This window comes from Mirounga leonina, unplaced genomic scaffold (genome assembly GCF_011800145.1).
Source record: "Mirounga leonina isolate KUSES-001 unplaced genomic scaffold, KU_Mleo_1.0 Mir_91, whole genome shotgun sequence".
Classification (NCBI taxonomy): domain Eukaryota; kingdom Metazoa; phylum Chordata; class Mammalia; order Carnivora; family Phocidae; genus Mirounga; species Mirounga leonina.
Window position 1 is genome coordinate 46,911,751 of NW_023270839.1, and position 15,663 is coordinate 46,927,413.

A 15,663-nucleotide genomic window follows, 5' to 3' on the forward strand; every position below is an offset into this window, starting at 1 on the left:
TGGCTGTAAGACCTGGAGTCATGAGGCTACTTAAGGAAGGAAGAAACTTTATTATAAGAACACATGTGGACTGGATCTGGCATCGAAAAAGCTATCCAGGACTTAAGGGGACTCTAGGCACCAGGTGCTCTAACCAGGTCTCCTGTTTTCCCTGCGCACCTGTTTCATCATCCTTCTACACTGACTGGATGGTCCAATCTGTATTCTCCAAATTCTTGAGGGATCCAGTCAGATTGGCTAAATTCAGCTTCCAGTGCTTCCTAATTGGGTAAAGCCCTTTGTGCCCACCTGCTTCATAGGACATCACTTTCTTATCATGAGGTCATCTCTGGTACAATCAGTGGTCACTGTACTTCAGAGGATGACTTTGCTTCTCTTCTCTGAGCTAGGTGCTGTGGATGAGGCAGTGCCTCTGGAAGGGGCAATATGATCAAGCCTCTAACATAACATCCTGCAACCTCCACCCGAATGGCCTCCTTCCTACTTCCCTGATTGGCAATCTCTTTATTTACCAAGGACTATTTCCTTGGTCTCTCTTCCCTGATTCTCCCAGGCAGAACGGGTGCTGTCTTTACCCAGGTAGGACCTGAGTATCAGCATCTATATACTGTCTTTGGAGGGCCTATCTTATCAGCATTTGTATTTTGGTCTGCCTCTCTTTTTTAAAAAAATTGAAATAGAGTTGACATATAACATTGTATTAATTTTAGGCGCACAACATACATGCTTGTCTTTTCACAAGAATTCCTTATGTATCTCTAGCACCTGGCACACAGTAGTGCTTAATCAAGAATTTTATTAGATGGATGAAAGGAATCTGGATATACATGCAGAAGAAGGTAAATTTCAGTCCATGTGTGTTTTCTTTGCTGAAATTGTGTCTTTTCTTCAGAACTAAGACAAATTCATATTGAAAAGGAGAAACAGATGTTGTTTCTGTGACATTTTCAAACCTTTCCCTGCTACCCTGAGGCACAATTGCTTCTCATGTCTGATTTCTCTGCTCCCTCCAACTGGAATGTCCTTCAAAGGCTCTTCCTATTCACCCCTTGCCTATCTGGTGAATACTATTCACCTTTGAATAATCCCACACATGTTAGCTTCTCTAGGAACATCCCCTTGACCTCCTCCTCTTCCCCAACATTGATACTTCATTCCTCCTTGCTCAGTACCAAGTTTGTATGGTATCCTATAGCTGTTTTTATGTTGCTCACATAGAATGGAGATTTATTTCCTCATATATTTGTGTTTTTTTGTCTAGAAAGGAACTTGTTGAAGGCAGGAAGAAGAACCAATTCCTCTTTATAGCTCCCATGTACCTAAGATAGTCGTTAGAATGTAGTAAGTGCCAAATACATGTTTGTTGAATGAATGAATAAATGAACAAATGAATATAGGGTACAGAGCTATTCCAAAATAGCAGAAAATCCCCAAACCCTTAGCTTAGTCTTTGAAATGTGATTTTCTTGCTGCAGACCTCTCTTTTTTCATCATGTTTCATTCAGACTAAAGCTACTTCTTTTCTCATAGTTTTCACAATTTCCCTGAGTATATTTCAACTGATTAACTGAGGCCTACTATAAACGTTTTCAAAGTGGCTTTGTATGATTGCTTTACCCAAAGAAGGTCTTGGTACTCACATTTGAAGGAAATGCGAAATTCTCTGCTATCCCTGCTTTCTTCATGTTTTCCCCCCTCCTTTGCTACCTTTCTGCCATTTCTAGGTCTGACAAATGTGCATTGTGCAAAATGCCAAGACATCTGGGCAAGAAGCATTTTTTAAAGTAAAGAGAAGATTCTTCTCAATGCTTGTTAGCTCAAAAACACTGATTCCTCACACCATGCATGAAAATAAATTGCAGATGTATTAAAGACCTAAATGTGAAACCAAATTTTAAAACTATGAAAAAGGATAATAAATAAATATTAGAACCTACATGAAAAGAAGTATCTCTTAAGACATAAAAAATTACAAAATATAAAGGAAAAAATATTTTTTTTGCAAGTAACTTGGCAATTTCTAATGAAGTTGGAAATGGACACATTATGTGACTGAGCAATTCTACTTTTAGGTTTACACCCTAGAGAAAAACTTACACATGGTCACATGGAAACATATAAAAGAATAAAGCAGGATTCTTTTATAATCATAAAAAATTTAGGAACATTTTATGTCATAGCCTTCCAAAGGCAGAAGCAAGACAAGGTTTTGCATGCAAGTTGTTTATTTTGGGAAGTGATCCCAGGGAAATAGAGATGGGCAGATGGGGAAGAGGGAAAGAGGGAAGAAGGAAAAACCAATCCAGTCACCACCGTAGACAATTCTAGTGGGGCTCTATCCTACTAGAGATTTCTTTTGGAACTATATAGAAAGCACCATGGAATTGTTTGCCCCAGGGATAAAAGATGAGCACATTTATTCATGGGCTTCCAACTTCCATTGGTCAAGGATTGCCCTATCAGGTGTTAACTCTCTCACATTTCTAGGTTGTACACATGTCAGAATGGCTGAGTAGGATCCTGCTGGAACTCCTGGATTGTCCTTATCTTTTCTTTCATATGCTCTGCCTCTTTGCCTTTTTGCCCCACTTTCTGAGAGTTCATCAAATTTATTTTCCAACTCTTCTACATTCTTTTATATTTATCCACCTTGTATTTTATTTTCTGAGGGCACTCTCTTTTCTTTAACTGCTTCTTTTTCATAGCAACCTGTTCTTGTTTGATAGATGCACTAGCTTTTCACGTCTCTCGGCAGATTTTAATTATTATTTTTCTTCTCCCCACGTTCTCTTTTTTCCTCTGGGGTCACTTATCCCTTCTTATAGTCTCTTTTTTTTTAAAAAAAGATTTTATTTATTTATTTGAGAGAGAGAGAATGAGAGACAGAGAGCATGAGAGGGAGGAGGGTCAGAGGGAGAAGCAGACTCCCTGCCGAGCAGGGAGCCTGATGCGGGACTCGATCCTGGGACTCCAGGATCATGACCTGAGCCGAAGGCAGTCGCTTAACCAACTGAGCCACCCAGGCGCCCTATAGTCTCTTTTTTATGGTAGAAATTTTCCTCAAATGTCTGATAATATTGTTGGTTTTTATTTAAGAGTGAGGCATTAAAAGTTGTTTGGAGATGTATAAAGTGTCAGGCTTTAGAATTGGTGAACTTTGTCTTATGTTATCAGATAGGAAATTTGCTTTTACTATGAGTGGCCCCCAAATGCCAGATAAATAGAAATTATTCAATTCTCCAGGAAAGAACCCTCTGCTACAGAGAGATGCCCTGTGGCTAGATGCTTTACAAGTTGTGAGGAGGTGTTCCATTCATAAATATTCAATTAATCCACCTTTTGTCTGCTCTACATTTTACTCCTGCCCTCTGGAGAAACCTGCCATCTCTGTGGGCATGTTGGCTTTCTTCTAGTCTATATTGTCTTCCTGGTATGCTCCAGGCTGCAAATTCCCTTGTCCTACTCTATCAATTACCCTTCTTTATGTAATTTTCTCTCTTCAGAAACTTGTTGAAATCTCTCCTCCACTTGGCTTTGAGATCATGATCTTTTATTTTCCAGGTAGTTAATAATCTACATTGATTAATATGACAATACATTTGGTCTTTTAAGTTATTCCTTTGTTTTTAATGCTTTTTTTGTTATTTTACTATATTGATATTTCACTTTATAATCTGTGGTTACTTTTCTGGGATACGTGTGTATACCTGCATGTGTGGTGTTTTCATCTGATAATTTGAATGTTTTACATTCATACAAATTTAACTGTTCTTCTAATTGATAATTTTATAATTCTAACTTTATATAATCAATTCTAGCATATAGCTAGATTTTTAAAAAATCCAATCTGATAATGCATGTTTTTTTAAATATTTATTTATTTTAGAGAGAAGGAGAGTGGGGGAGGGGCAGAGGGAGAAGGAGAAAGAGAATCTCAAGCAGACTCCCTGCTGAGTGTGGAGCCTGATGTGGGCTTGATCTCATGAGCTGAAATCAAGAGTTGGATGTTCAACCATCTGAGCCACCCAGGCACCCCAGATAATGCATGTTTTTAATAAGTGTGTGTAATCTATTTACATTTTCGTGAATGTGTGCATATCTGAATTTTCAGTACCAACTTATGAGGATTTCTGTTTACCATTTTTTCTTTATACTTTCTTTCTGTTGATAGATTTTTCTGTATCCCTATTTTCATGTTTTAGTCTACTCCTTTGAAAGCTATAGATTGTACTTCTATTTTTTAGTAGTTTCTCTAATTTTTTGAACATATACACAATTTCTCACTTTCCTAACAAAACTGTTATTAAATATTTCAATCCTATCTTTAGACGTCATCATAATTTAACTACTCTTTGAATGCCTCTCATCCTTCATTCTATTATACTTCTTTAGAATTTCCATTTTACATTTTTACACAAAAAGTATTTTTTTCAGTCAATACTTAAATTTCTCTACATTTTAAACAAGTTTCTGTGCTATCATTAAATGCAACCTCTAATAATTATTTTGGTGAGTGTCTGGAAGTATAAACTCTCTTAGTTGTTATTATATTAAAAATGCATTTATTGCAGGGCGCCTGGGTGACTCAGTTGGTTAAGCATCTGCCTTCGGCTTCGGTCATGATTTCCAGGTGCTGGGATCAAGCCCCAGGTCAGGTTCCCTGCTCAGCCGGGAGTTAGCTTCTCCCTCTCCCTCTGCCCCTCCCCCCACTCTCTCTCTCTCTCTCTCAAATAAATAAATATTTTTTTAAATGCATTTATTGCTTAAATGGAACATAAAATTAGTGAATACCAAACTATTGCTCCTAGGGAAAATACAGGATAGGCTCCTGAGAGCCTATGGAGATATTTCATAAACCAATCAACACATAACTTTGTTTAGTGTGTGTTTCTGTTTAATGATACCTTACTTAATATATATTGTTGATCCATTAACACAAAATTCATGGCCAACAGCACTATAACTCATGTCTAAAGGAAGCTTATCTAACACACCTACTTTCTCCATAAGGCGCATCACAGCTTCCTGAGCTTAGGAAGGCTAGCCAGCCCTTCAGAATTACACTTGAGGTCCCTTTCAGACAGCTAACTCACTAACAAAAAGCACAAAAGATGCAAAAAAAGTGGCACTAGGTAGACTACAAAAAGGATACTTGTTTACAATACGAGAACTGAAAGGAGAAGACAGAGTGTTGCCTCTTTTGACCTCAGATGGGACCATAAGCATCTGATGATTCAAAATTTCCCCCTTTACAGCCCATGTCTGTGAATGACCACAAAGGGCACATGTATTGACTTGGGGGTTACAAATAACCTTTTGTGGGTAGGCAAATTCACAAATACAAATCTGCAAATAAGGAAGATTAAGTGTATGTGTAACATAATGACTTTTCACAAAGTGAAAGCATTCGTGTAGCAAGTACCCAAGTCAAGAAACATCACATTTCTAGCATCCCCCTTGGGCCTTCTTCCAAGAGGAACCACTGTCCTGACTTCTAACATCATAGATGAGTTTACCTATTTTTTCATATCAATGTAAGCATGTGTTTTGTACTCTTGTTCTAACTTTTTTGGGTAAATACTACATTTTCTATCCATGTTGTTGCAGGTTGTAATAGTATCACTCATTTTAAAGCATTTTTATTAGTCTGTTCTGTACAATTAATTTTGTCAGAAGTGAATTTGTATTCTTATTGTTGCTTTCGTTGGCTTTCCTAGAATTATATTTTCTCATGATTTTTGGATTTTTGATTTTCAAGTTCATTTTAAGTAGGAAGCTTTTGCTTCTTCATCTTTCTCTTACTTTCTAGTAGTGTAGTGGGTATACTGGTGCTTTCCCCTGACCTCTGCAGGCCTCAGCCCAGTCTTATAGGGGTGTTTCAGCATACCTCCTCTGCACCAACATTGGGGATATCCAGTCTCAGAGCCTGCAGGAGACTTGGCTCAGGTCCTGCTTGTGAGGCTGTGTCCATCCATCTGCCTCTGAAGGTCCCAATTTTCCTGGAAACAGTTACACCAAGCAGCAGAGTGGCAGCTTTCTGAACCCCCTTCAAAGGAGGGGCACCCCACTCCAGTTCCTGGAGGCATGTAGGGAGCCTGACTCTATTCTGTGCCTTGTGTGGAGCTGTTTTGTTCCTGCTTCTCTGTTGGAGTCAGTCTCCTACTGCCATGGTCTGGGTCCAGACCTGGAGCCCGGCATGCCCCTGACTTCATCCTTGCTCACCTTTGTGGATTTCTGGTCCCAGAGATGCTTGCCTTATCTTTCATCCCAGCTACCCCTTTTTGGTGATTTCTTCTTATATTTGACCTGTCATTGCTGTGTCGTTGTGGATTGAACTTTACTATGCTGTCTGGAAGTCTGTATTGCTTTGTTTTATTAGCAAAGCATTTTTATTCTGAAATAAAGAAAGCACTGTTCAAGAGTCCCCATTTGGGTGGAAACATCCCAAATATTCATCAACCGGTGAATGGTAAACAAAATGTGGTATATCTATATAATGTAATATTAGCCAACCATGAAAAAGAATGAAGTACTGCTACATGCTATTACATGGATGAACCTTGAAAACATTATGCTAAGTAAAGGAAGCCAGAGGAGAGACCATACATTGTATTATTCCATTTCTATGAAATATCCTCAATAGGCAAATCCATTGAGACAGAAAGCAGATTGATGGTTTCTAGGAGCTGGGGGAGGGGGAAATGGAGAATGACTAATGGGTATGGGCTTTCCTTTTGGGTTAATGAAGATGGTCCAGAACTAGATAGTGGTGATGGTTGCATAACATTGTAAATGTACTAAATGCCACTGAACTGTGTACTTTAAAATGGTTAAAATCGTAAATTTTATGTTATGTGAATTTTACCACAAGACACCTTACTGCAAACCTTCCTAACTGCTCCTGTTTGAATGTATCACTCTTTGTTTGCACCAACACAATACCGGGTCAATACTTCTAGTGAGCATCTTTCATATTATATTGCAAATTATTTGTCTTTGTGCCTGTCCCACTACCAGACCATAAAGCACTTTCAAGAGGGGAGTGTGTCCTATTCACATTTGTTTCTCTGTTATGGCTTAGTGTTCAGAACAGAGTAAGCCCAACAAATACTTGCTGAATAAATGAATGAGCAAATTAGTTAAACTCACATGACCACCCAGAAAAAAAAAAAGTCACTCTTCCTTTAAGTCTCACAATTTATTGTTAGAATTACCCCCTGGGGAAAGGATTTTCATCCGGGAGCATACTGTGGTGCACTGAGCCGAAGCCTTTTGTGTGAGGAAACAGAGCAAGCAGCCCTGACAGGTCCCTGGGCCCCCTACAACTTTGCCCTCCCAACCTCTGCCAGTCCTCACCTAGCAACTGCTGGAGGGCCAGTCACAATGGCTGCAGGCTCAATTATTCAAAATATTCCCCACAACTAAGCTCAGAGATGCTTCTGCTGAGTCACCCTCCAGCACAAGGCCTTTTTACAATGCTCCCTTCTGTCCTCTGGGGTGTAAATTGCAAATATCACAGCCTCACTCTATAGAGTGGGTTTAATGGCTTCCCCCGGGTTAGGCAACAAACAATGGACTAAACAATGCATCAAATTGGGAGACACTTCGAGGGGCTCTTCCTGTCTGTGCTCCTATATTTGACAACATATCTGTAAGCTTCAGGGTTACACATTTCCCAAATATACCAGCTATGAGATTAAGATTTTGAGATGTAAAAATGTCTTCTTTGGCCAAAGATGTTTCTTCTTGTTCCAACTCATCTGGAGCTAAGGGTGGGGAAAGAAGTCGTTAACCATTTCCCTGAGGTTAGCCCTTTATACCCTCAAAATGACTTTCAAATTATCACATTCACTCTCTCATATTAAATTTGCAATCGTTTCATTAACAAATATTGAGAACCTATCACGTGCCAGGAATTCTGGACTCTAACATAAGTAGAATATAATCCCTCTCTCCGAGGTATGAGTTAATAGTCTTTCTTTAGGATTTGCTCCAAGTTCCTATTTCTGACTGTAACCCAGCTTTGTAAAATGTGCCCCCAAATTTACCAGCTGATTTACCTTATCATTCTGTGTTTTTAATAAATGGAACAAGTCACTGTTAATCTCTCCTCATGTTGTGCTAATGATCAGCAGCCTGTGGACAGGTTGGGATTGTCTGTGCCCAGTCACACTGAAAACCCATGAATTATCTGAAATGGAGCAGTTAGTTTTTGCATGTGAAAGATACAGAGTAGGCACTTGAAAATAATCGTTTTCTAGCAGGGAGTGTAGAGTTGCGTGGAAACATGTCCCTCTCACACAACATCCCCACGGCTAACATCATGAAGACTGATCTGGCCTGACTGATGCCAAAGGCTTTTCTGGGAAACCCCACAGCCATGCCCTGCAGTTCCCAGTCACTCTGTGTAGTCCCCAGAGCTGTTGCGGAAGGACATGGCAGGCCGAGTAAAGGTGCGTAATTCTCTCTCATCTAGGAGACAGACCCAAGGAGACTGAAGGCATCATTTCCTCTGCTGACTGAATGTATGGGGTCCCTGGTCTGCTTTGAAAGGGATGTGCTAGGATTTCAAAGGCAGCCCTGTAGCCTGCCTCCAACAGCGATGCTGACTACTCATGCAGCCAATATCTCTCTGTCATTCGTGCCACCTGCAAAATAGAGTTGCACAGTAAAAGAATTTGGGATCAAAAATGTTCAATGAAATAAACTTTTTTCACTTTAGGGACTAGGTTTTTGTTGTTATTGTTGTTAGTGGTGGTTTTTTTTGTTTGTTTTGTTTTGTTTTTGTTTTTTTGGTAAAAAACAGGTAATAGCCTCCAAAGAGGGAGGGAGATGTGCTAGCTCGTAGTCACCTGTCGTTCATTAATCCTGATCACAAATCCTATTGTTCTGCTCCTGCTGATCAGCATGGCATTGGAGGGCCTGCTTCAGATGTGAGAGTGACTTCTTCTCCTTTGTCTTACTGCCTTTTGTACTATCCTTTTGTATGCAACTATATTGGAGCCAAATACAAGAAGGCAGGGAAACTGCCTTGTTTGTCACTGTCTTAGTTTGTGTTCCCTCAGAAGCAGACCCTGGGACAAAGATTTGTGCAAGTAATTTATCTGAGAGGTGATTCCAGGAAACAGTGGTTGGGGAGGGAGACAGAGAAGGAAAGTTAGCCAAAAAGAGAAGCATTACAAAGCAAGTTACATCATGGGTAACTGGAGTCTAATCCCATGGGTGAACTCTGGGAAATAGGGTATTACACAAATCTCAGAGTTATCCCACCTGAGGAGTGTGGAATTTATTTGCCAATTTTTAGCAGTCATTGGTAGAGGGCTGTTCCTATGTAACATTAATTATATGAGGAGAAAATGAACCTTAAGTCCTACTTCATTTCCTATAAACAATTTAATGAAAGAAGGGTCATGTGCCCAGATGTAAAAATTGGAACCATAACATTTCTAGATGAAGACATAGGAAAATATGTGTACAACCTTAGGGTAGGCCAAGATTTCTTAGGACACAAAAAGCACTAAAAAAAAAAAAAGCATTGAAAGATTAATAAATTGGACTCCATTCAGAATTAAATAATTCTGCTTTGCAAAACATTTTTAAGAAAATGAAAAGGCAAGTCACAGAATGTTTTTAACGCATATATCTGACAAAAGACATATCCAGAATAGGTAAAGAACTCTTACAAATGTATAACGGCAAAAGATTTGAACAGACTCTCCATAAAATAAGATATACAAATGGCCAGTAAGCCATTGGAAATGGGGCTCAATATTATTCATCATCAGAGAAATGCAAATTAAAACCACAATGAGACATCACGATAAATCCACTACAGTTGCTAAACTAAAAGGACCTGACAAAGCAAATGTCAGCAAGGACAACTGGACCTCTCAGATGTTGCTGGTAGGAGTGCAAAATGGTACAAGGCTTACTGCCACACGCTATTTTGCAGTTTTTTATAGGGTAAAACATATGTCTCTCTGGAATACAGCAATTTCACTCCTAGGTATAGGTTGAAGATAAATGACAACACGTATCAACAAAAAAGACTGGTACAAAAATGTTCATAACAGCTTTTAACAAAACACAGAAAACAACCCAAATGACCATCAACAGGTGAAGAACAAGTTACAATACAATCAAACAATAGAATGCTATTCAGCACTAAAAAGGGATGAACTACTGATACACCTCACACCATGGGATGAAGATAAAAGACAAAATTATACTGACCGAAGGAAGCACATATAAAAGGGTACATTCTGTACGGTTTCATATATATTAAGTCCAGGAACAGGAAAAGCCAAGCTATAGTGATAAAAATCAGACCAACGCCTGCCCTTGGGAGTTGGAGATTGACAGGAACAAGACACTCATAAGAAAACTTGGGGCAGGGGCTCCTGGGTGGCTCAATTGGTTAAGCGATTGCCTTTGGCTCAGGTCATGATCCTGGAGTCCCGGGATCGAGTCCCGCATCGGGCTCCCTGCTCAGTGGGGAGTCTGCTTCTCCCTCTGACCCTCTCCCCTCTCATGTGCTCTCTGTCTCTCTCATTCTCTCTGTCTCAAATAAATAAATAAAAATCTTTAAAAAAAAAAAAAAAAGAAAAGAAAACTTGGGGCTTTCGGAAATGTTTTATATCTTGTTTTGGATGTTGATTATATGAGTGTATAGAGGTGTCAAAACTTGCTTGTAATATCTGTGCTTTTATTGTATAAAATTGTACCTTGATACATATTATAGATTTATCTTTAAAAAAGAAAATACAATGACCATTAAAAATATGGAGTAATTTGCTCAGTGTTCTGCACCCACTTCCCCACTCTCTCCACCCTCCTGCTAGACTGTAAGCTTCAGGAGGGTAGAAGCTGTACCTGGTTTGATCTCTACTGTATCCCCAGCACCAAGTACAGCGTCTGGGACTTTTTGAATGCTCACATCACATTTGTTAATATCATAAGTTTTTAAGAGTCTCTGTGCATTGTGCTATGGCTTTCTCATATCTCCCTTTGCAGACATGAACTGTTCTTGGCAGACGCTGGTGGCCCCAGAAGCTCAAGCACAGGTGCATTGTCTAGGAAGGGAGCTTGCAGGTGGGAACCCAGCAGGGCCCTGGGTGTCCTTGGGCACTGACAGGGTCCCAACTGTGAACACCATCTGCTCCTGTGAAGGGTGTCTGACAGCATCCACAGCCCTGGACCTGGAAGGTGAGCACCTCTGAGACTGAATGTCAGGCTCCCATTCCCATCCTCCTGCCTACAGGGAGCCCATAGAAAGTCACTTTAACCGTGTAAATAGAAAGCACCAACATGTGTACCGCTTTGTAATTTACCAAGGGTTTTCCCACATATGATCTTATTTTATCCTTCTTCTGGCCCTTTAAGATGGGTATTTGCTAACCCTATTTTACAGAGAGGTTAAGTGATTTCCCCAAGGTCACAAGGCTGGCAAGTGGCGGAACTGGGACTCACACCAAGTTTCTATTTACTACTATATTAAATGCAATAGTGCTGTGTCATTTAAGGGCCTTCAGAAGCAGTTTCTGAAATCTGAAATAGAAAGATAAGTAACATATATCCTCTGCCTTGAATGCAATTTATTCTATATGCCCCTGAAAGATTAGCCTCCCTAGACCACCATTATAACAGCGTCACTCCCCTACACACATTTTCCATGTTCCTTATCACCTACCAAGTAGAATTCACTCTCCTTAGCTGCTGTTCAGTGCTCTGAACAGAAGTGAAGTGCCACTCTTCATCTGAATCCTTAGAGCACATGGTTTGTACCTTTTGTGTGGCAGTAACTATCAGGTATCATGGGTACTTCTCATTGTTTTCCTTATAAGATCCTAGAAGGCTAGATGCATGAGGTCCTAGAAGGTTAGATACATGACTTACCCATTTCTGTAACCCCTATAGTGACTAGTATAGTTACACACAGTGGATATTTAATGAGTGCTTTGTAGAGTGAATGAACTACCACCTCTCTAACCACTGTCTATGCATATACTACCCTTTGACATTTAGTTTTAAAAATTACTTGCATTATAACTCTATTTTATGTGTTTGGTTAACATAGTCTCCATCCTCTGTATACTCTGCTTCTGGTTTGACACAGACTCAATGAATACATAAATTCTTCGTTGAGTGTGGCAGACACTTGGAGAGATTGTGGAGACCACAGTTTTACCCTGGCTGTGTAACCTTGGACAAATCGCTTTTACCCTCTGGACCTTATTTTGCCTCCCATCTATTCAATGGGGGCAGTAATCTCTGTTTTGCTTCTTTAATTCACAAGGTTGTTGGGAGGACAAATGAAGTAACAGATGTAGAAGAGCTTTGTCGACTATAAATCACCCAGACCTGTCATTTAGTTGCACCTGCTGCTTGACTGGGGCACACCTTTTATGGCCGGCAGCATCCCACCCAATTGCTCCTCTCTTTTGGCAACAACTTGACCGTCTGGAGTCCAGAGGGTCACAGGATGAGGAGAAAATAGCCTTACTTCCTGAATGGCGGGTGGAACTGATGCTGTGTTGTGATGGGTTTGGGGTGGGCAGGGACATTGCCATCTGAAAGGCTGCTGGAAGGGAAACACACTTGTCCACGCAGCCTCGGAAAGCCGGCCTGGTCCCAGCGCGTAGAAGTTACAGGGAATCAGCCGGTTTTCGGAAATGTCCCAGTCAGAGCGGCTGGACCGTGACTTGGGCTGCCTGAGGGGAGGTGAGGGCCCCAGGGCTGCAGAGGCGAGGCCATCCACAGGCGCCGCAGCAGAAGGCGCTCGGGGTCCAGAGTGACGCCCACTACCCCAGCAGCCCCCTGCAGGAGTCGTCGGGGTCCGCCCATTGGCTTCCACTGGCGGGGAAGGTGGGCCTTGGGCCAGCTCGCTTCCTGATTGGTTAGCTGCGCGGATTGGCACGTGCCCGCGTGCTGTGCACATCCTGAGGCCCGACATGGCGGAGGCGGGAAAAGAGCCTGCCGGCCTCGCGCTCCCGGGAGGAGGCGCGGCTCAGTGGCCTCTGCAGCGGTACGGCCGCTTCATGCCCTCGGGCCCCGGAGAGCCGCCGGGGCCTGGTCAGGACGCTGGGACAGCCTCTTCCCCCACGTGGAAGGTGAGGCCAGAGGGCAGGAAAGGCCGGGAGGGGCTCAACCCCCGGGGGGAGAGGCAAGACCGAGGCCAGCAGCCACACTGGGCTTAGTCCCCGAATGCCACCCAGGCCGGAGGAGGGGACGCCGCAGGACTGACGGGACTGGCTAGCCGACAGCTAACAGGACATATTACGTAATCTCATAATTGGATCCAGTACATTCTCAAAATAATTACGCAAGGCAGTAGTCCTATGTTCAACAGATTATTGAGCAGCAGGTATGTGTGAGGCTTTATTCAGGGTGCTGGGGGTATGTCGGTGAACAAGAGAGAAATGGTCCCTACCCTCATTTATGTTTTCAGCTTAGTGGAGGACAAGTACTTATCCAAATGACTGTGTAATTATTTAAAACAGTTCCACATCCCTTATGCGGAAGGGAAGGTTAAATAGAACATGACCAAGTTGTCATGCTACGGGCAGTCAAGCACTCACACAGAAGAAGGACTAAGTTTGAATCCTTGCTTTGCTACCGAATTTCTCTGACCGTGCTGGGGTTATTGATCCTCTCTGTACCTTTTTTTAACTTACTTTAAAATAGAGATAATAATAGTATCCACTTCCTAGGATTGTTGTGAGCAGTGAATAAGTTAATATATATAATATATATAAATTACTTCAAACAGTCCTGGTAAAATTATATAAGGGTTTGCTGTTATTATTTTTTGTTGTGGTGGTATGTACTTTAATGCCAAGAGTTGCTAGTCATTCTGTTCCTTTTGGTGTGGTTTGACTGTTGGATGTGGACCCTGAAGTTTTCGATTATGCCTGTGCATGTGTATGTTAGTGTGATTTGGGCAGCAGAGTGTGGAAGAGTAAAAGAACAAATATTTCAGGTAGCATTTGCAGCATGTGCAAAGGCCCTACACCTGGAAAACCTCAGCACGTGTAATGTACAGAGAAAAAGAATAAGGCCGGTGCTTAGAGAACAAAGGGAGTGATAGCATAAGGTGCGAATATCTGGAGAGGTAGACAGGTGCCTTGTGAACATTATCCTAAAGTTGGTTGGAAGCCACTGAAGGGTTTTAAGTAGAATTTTCATATTTGAAAGATCACTCTGGCTGAAGTCTGAAGACGGAGTTGAAGGGGAATGTGAGTAGGTTCAGGAAGATCACTTAGAATGCTATTGTTGCAGGCAAGTGATGATAATGACTTCGACTAGAGTGGGGGTAGTTTGGAGAGGATGGCAGTGGGACTAGGGAAATTGGGCATATTAAAACTATATTTTGGAGGCCAAAATGGTAGGACTTGGAGGTTGATTGGATATGGGAGGAAAGGACTTCTGGGCTTCTAGCAGGAGCAACTGGGTAGATGGTTGGGGAATGGAAAACATTGGAGGAGGAACAGTGAGAGAAAGATCCAAGGCTTCAGTTTTGGATGTATTGAGTTTAAATGTGTTTGTGAAACATTCAAGTGGAGATGCTGAATAGGTAGTTGGGTATACTGGTGTAGAAGAAAGATGTGGGCTGGAGATGAATGTGTCATCAGCATGAAGTTGAAATTTATAGTTATGAGATTGCATGAAATTCCAGGACTGAGTCCCAAGATGGCCCAACATTTGTAGGTTAGGTAGAGGGGACAGAGTCCCTAAACAAGATTGACAAGGGACAGGGAGTTGGGGAGGCACCCAGGAGAAATGTCCATCAAAGCTACAGAAAGTTATTTTAAGAGGGAGAGAACAGGGGCGCCTGGGTGGCTCAGATGGTTAAGCGTCTGTCTTCAGCTCAGGTCATGATCCCAGGGTCCTGGGATCGAGTCCCACATCAGGCTCCCTACTCCTTGGGAGCCTGCTTCTCCCTCTGCCTCTCTCTCTCTCTCTCTCTCTGTCTCTCATGAATAAATAAATAAAATCTTTAAAAAAAAAAAAAGAGGGAGAGAACAGTGAACTTTGTTGAATGATGCTGCAAAGTGGAGAAAAATGATGACTAAGGGATGTCCATTGGGTTTAGCAACATGAAGGTCCTTATGGTCTTTACCAAGAGAAGTTTCAGTGTAGTGAAGTGATGGAAACCAGATGAGGTAGGCTGAAGGGTGACTGGTAGGTGAGGGAGCGGAACCACCATGGCTAGACAATTCTTTGAGAGGCTTGACTGTGGATGAGAGTAGAGATGGGGCATAATGAATTGTTCACCAAATTCTCGAATGTTAGAGCTAGGGGACTACTTAAAGTTTGAAATCAATGTTCATATCTAGAACCATAAAAAAAGGCGTTCAGTGCCTAGTTGTACTCTTCCAGAATGCTGTATCCTGAGAAATTATATAGGCTGCAAATGCAAAAAAGGATGAATAAAGTTAAATTGAAGGATGTCTGATCTATAATTGTGTCTTATAAAAAACTGGGGATGTTTGAGAAATATTTAATTTCTGAGTCTGCCCAACACGTTCCTTCATACTTTCTCTTACCACCGCTTCAAACCCTTTCTCCTAAGGCATCTTTGTTGGGTGCATTGGCTCAGATGCATATGGGTAACTCTCGGATTCTTATCCTGCAACCCAGAGGCCATGGACATTTGGCTATTGT

At 41.4% G+C, this 15,663-nt stretch overlaps 1 protein-coding gene across 1 annotated transcript in view; it reads left to right on the plus strand.

Annotated features, from left to right (window-relative positions):
- The first annotated feature begins 12,296 nt into the window (after nucleotides 1–12,296).
- The window catches only part of REC114 (REC114 meiotic recombination protein), a 109,359-nt gene continuing 105,992 nt past the window's right edge, over nucleotides 12,297–15,663 (plus strand). Inside the window, exon 1 of the mRNA XM_034994470.1 lies at nucleotides 12,297–13,109. Coding sequence (XP_034850361.1) covers nucleotides 12,951–13,109 — 159 coding nt within the window. The 5' untranslated portion in view covers nucleotides 12,297–12,950. The remainder of the gene's footprint in view (nucleotides 13,110–15,663) is intronic.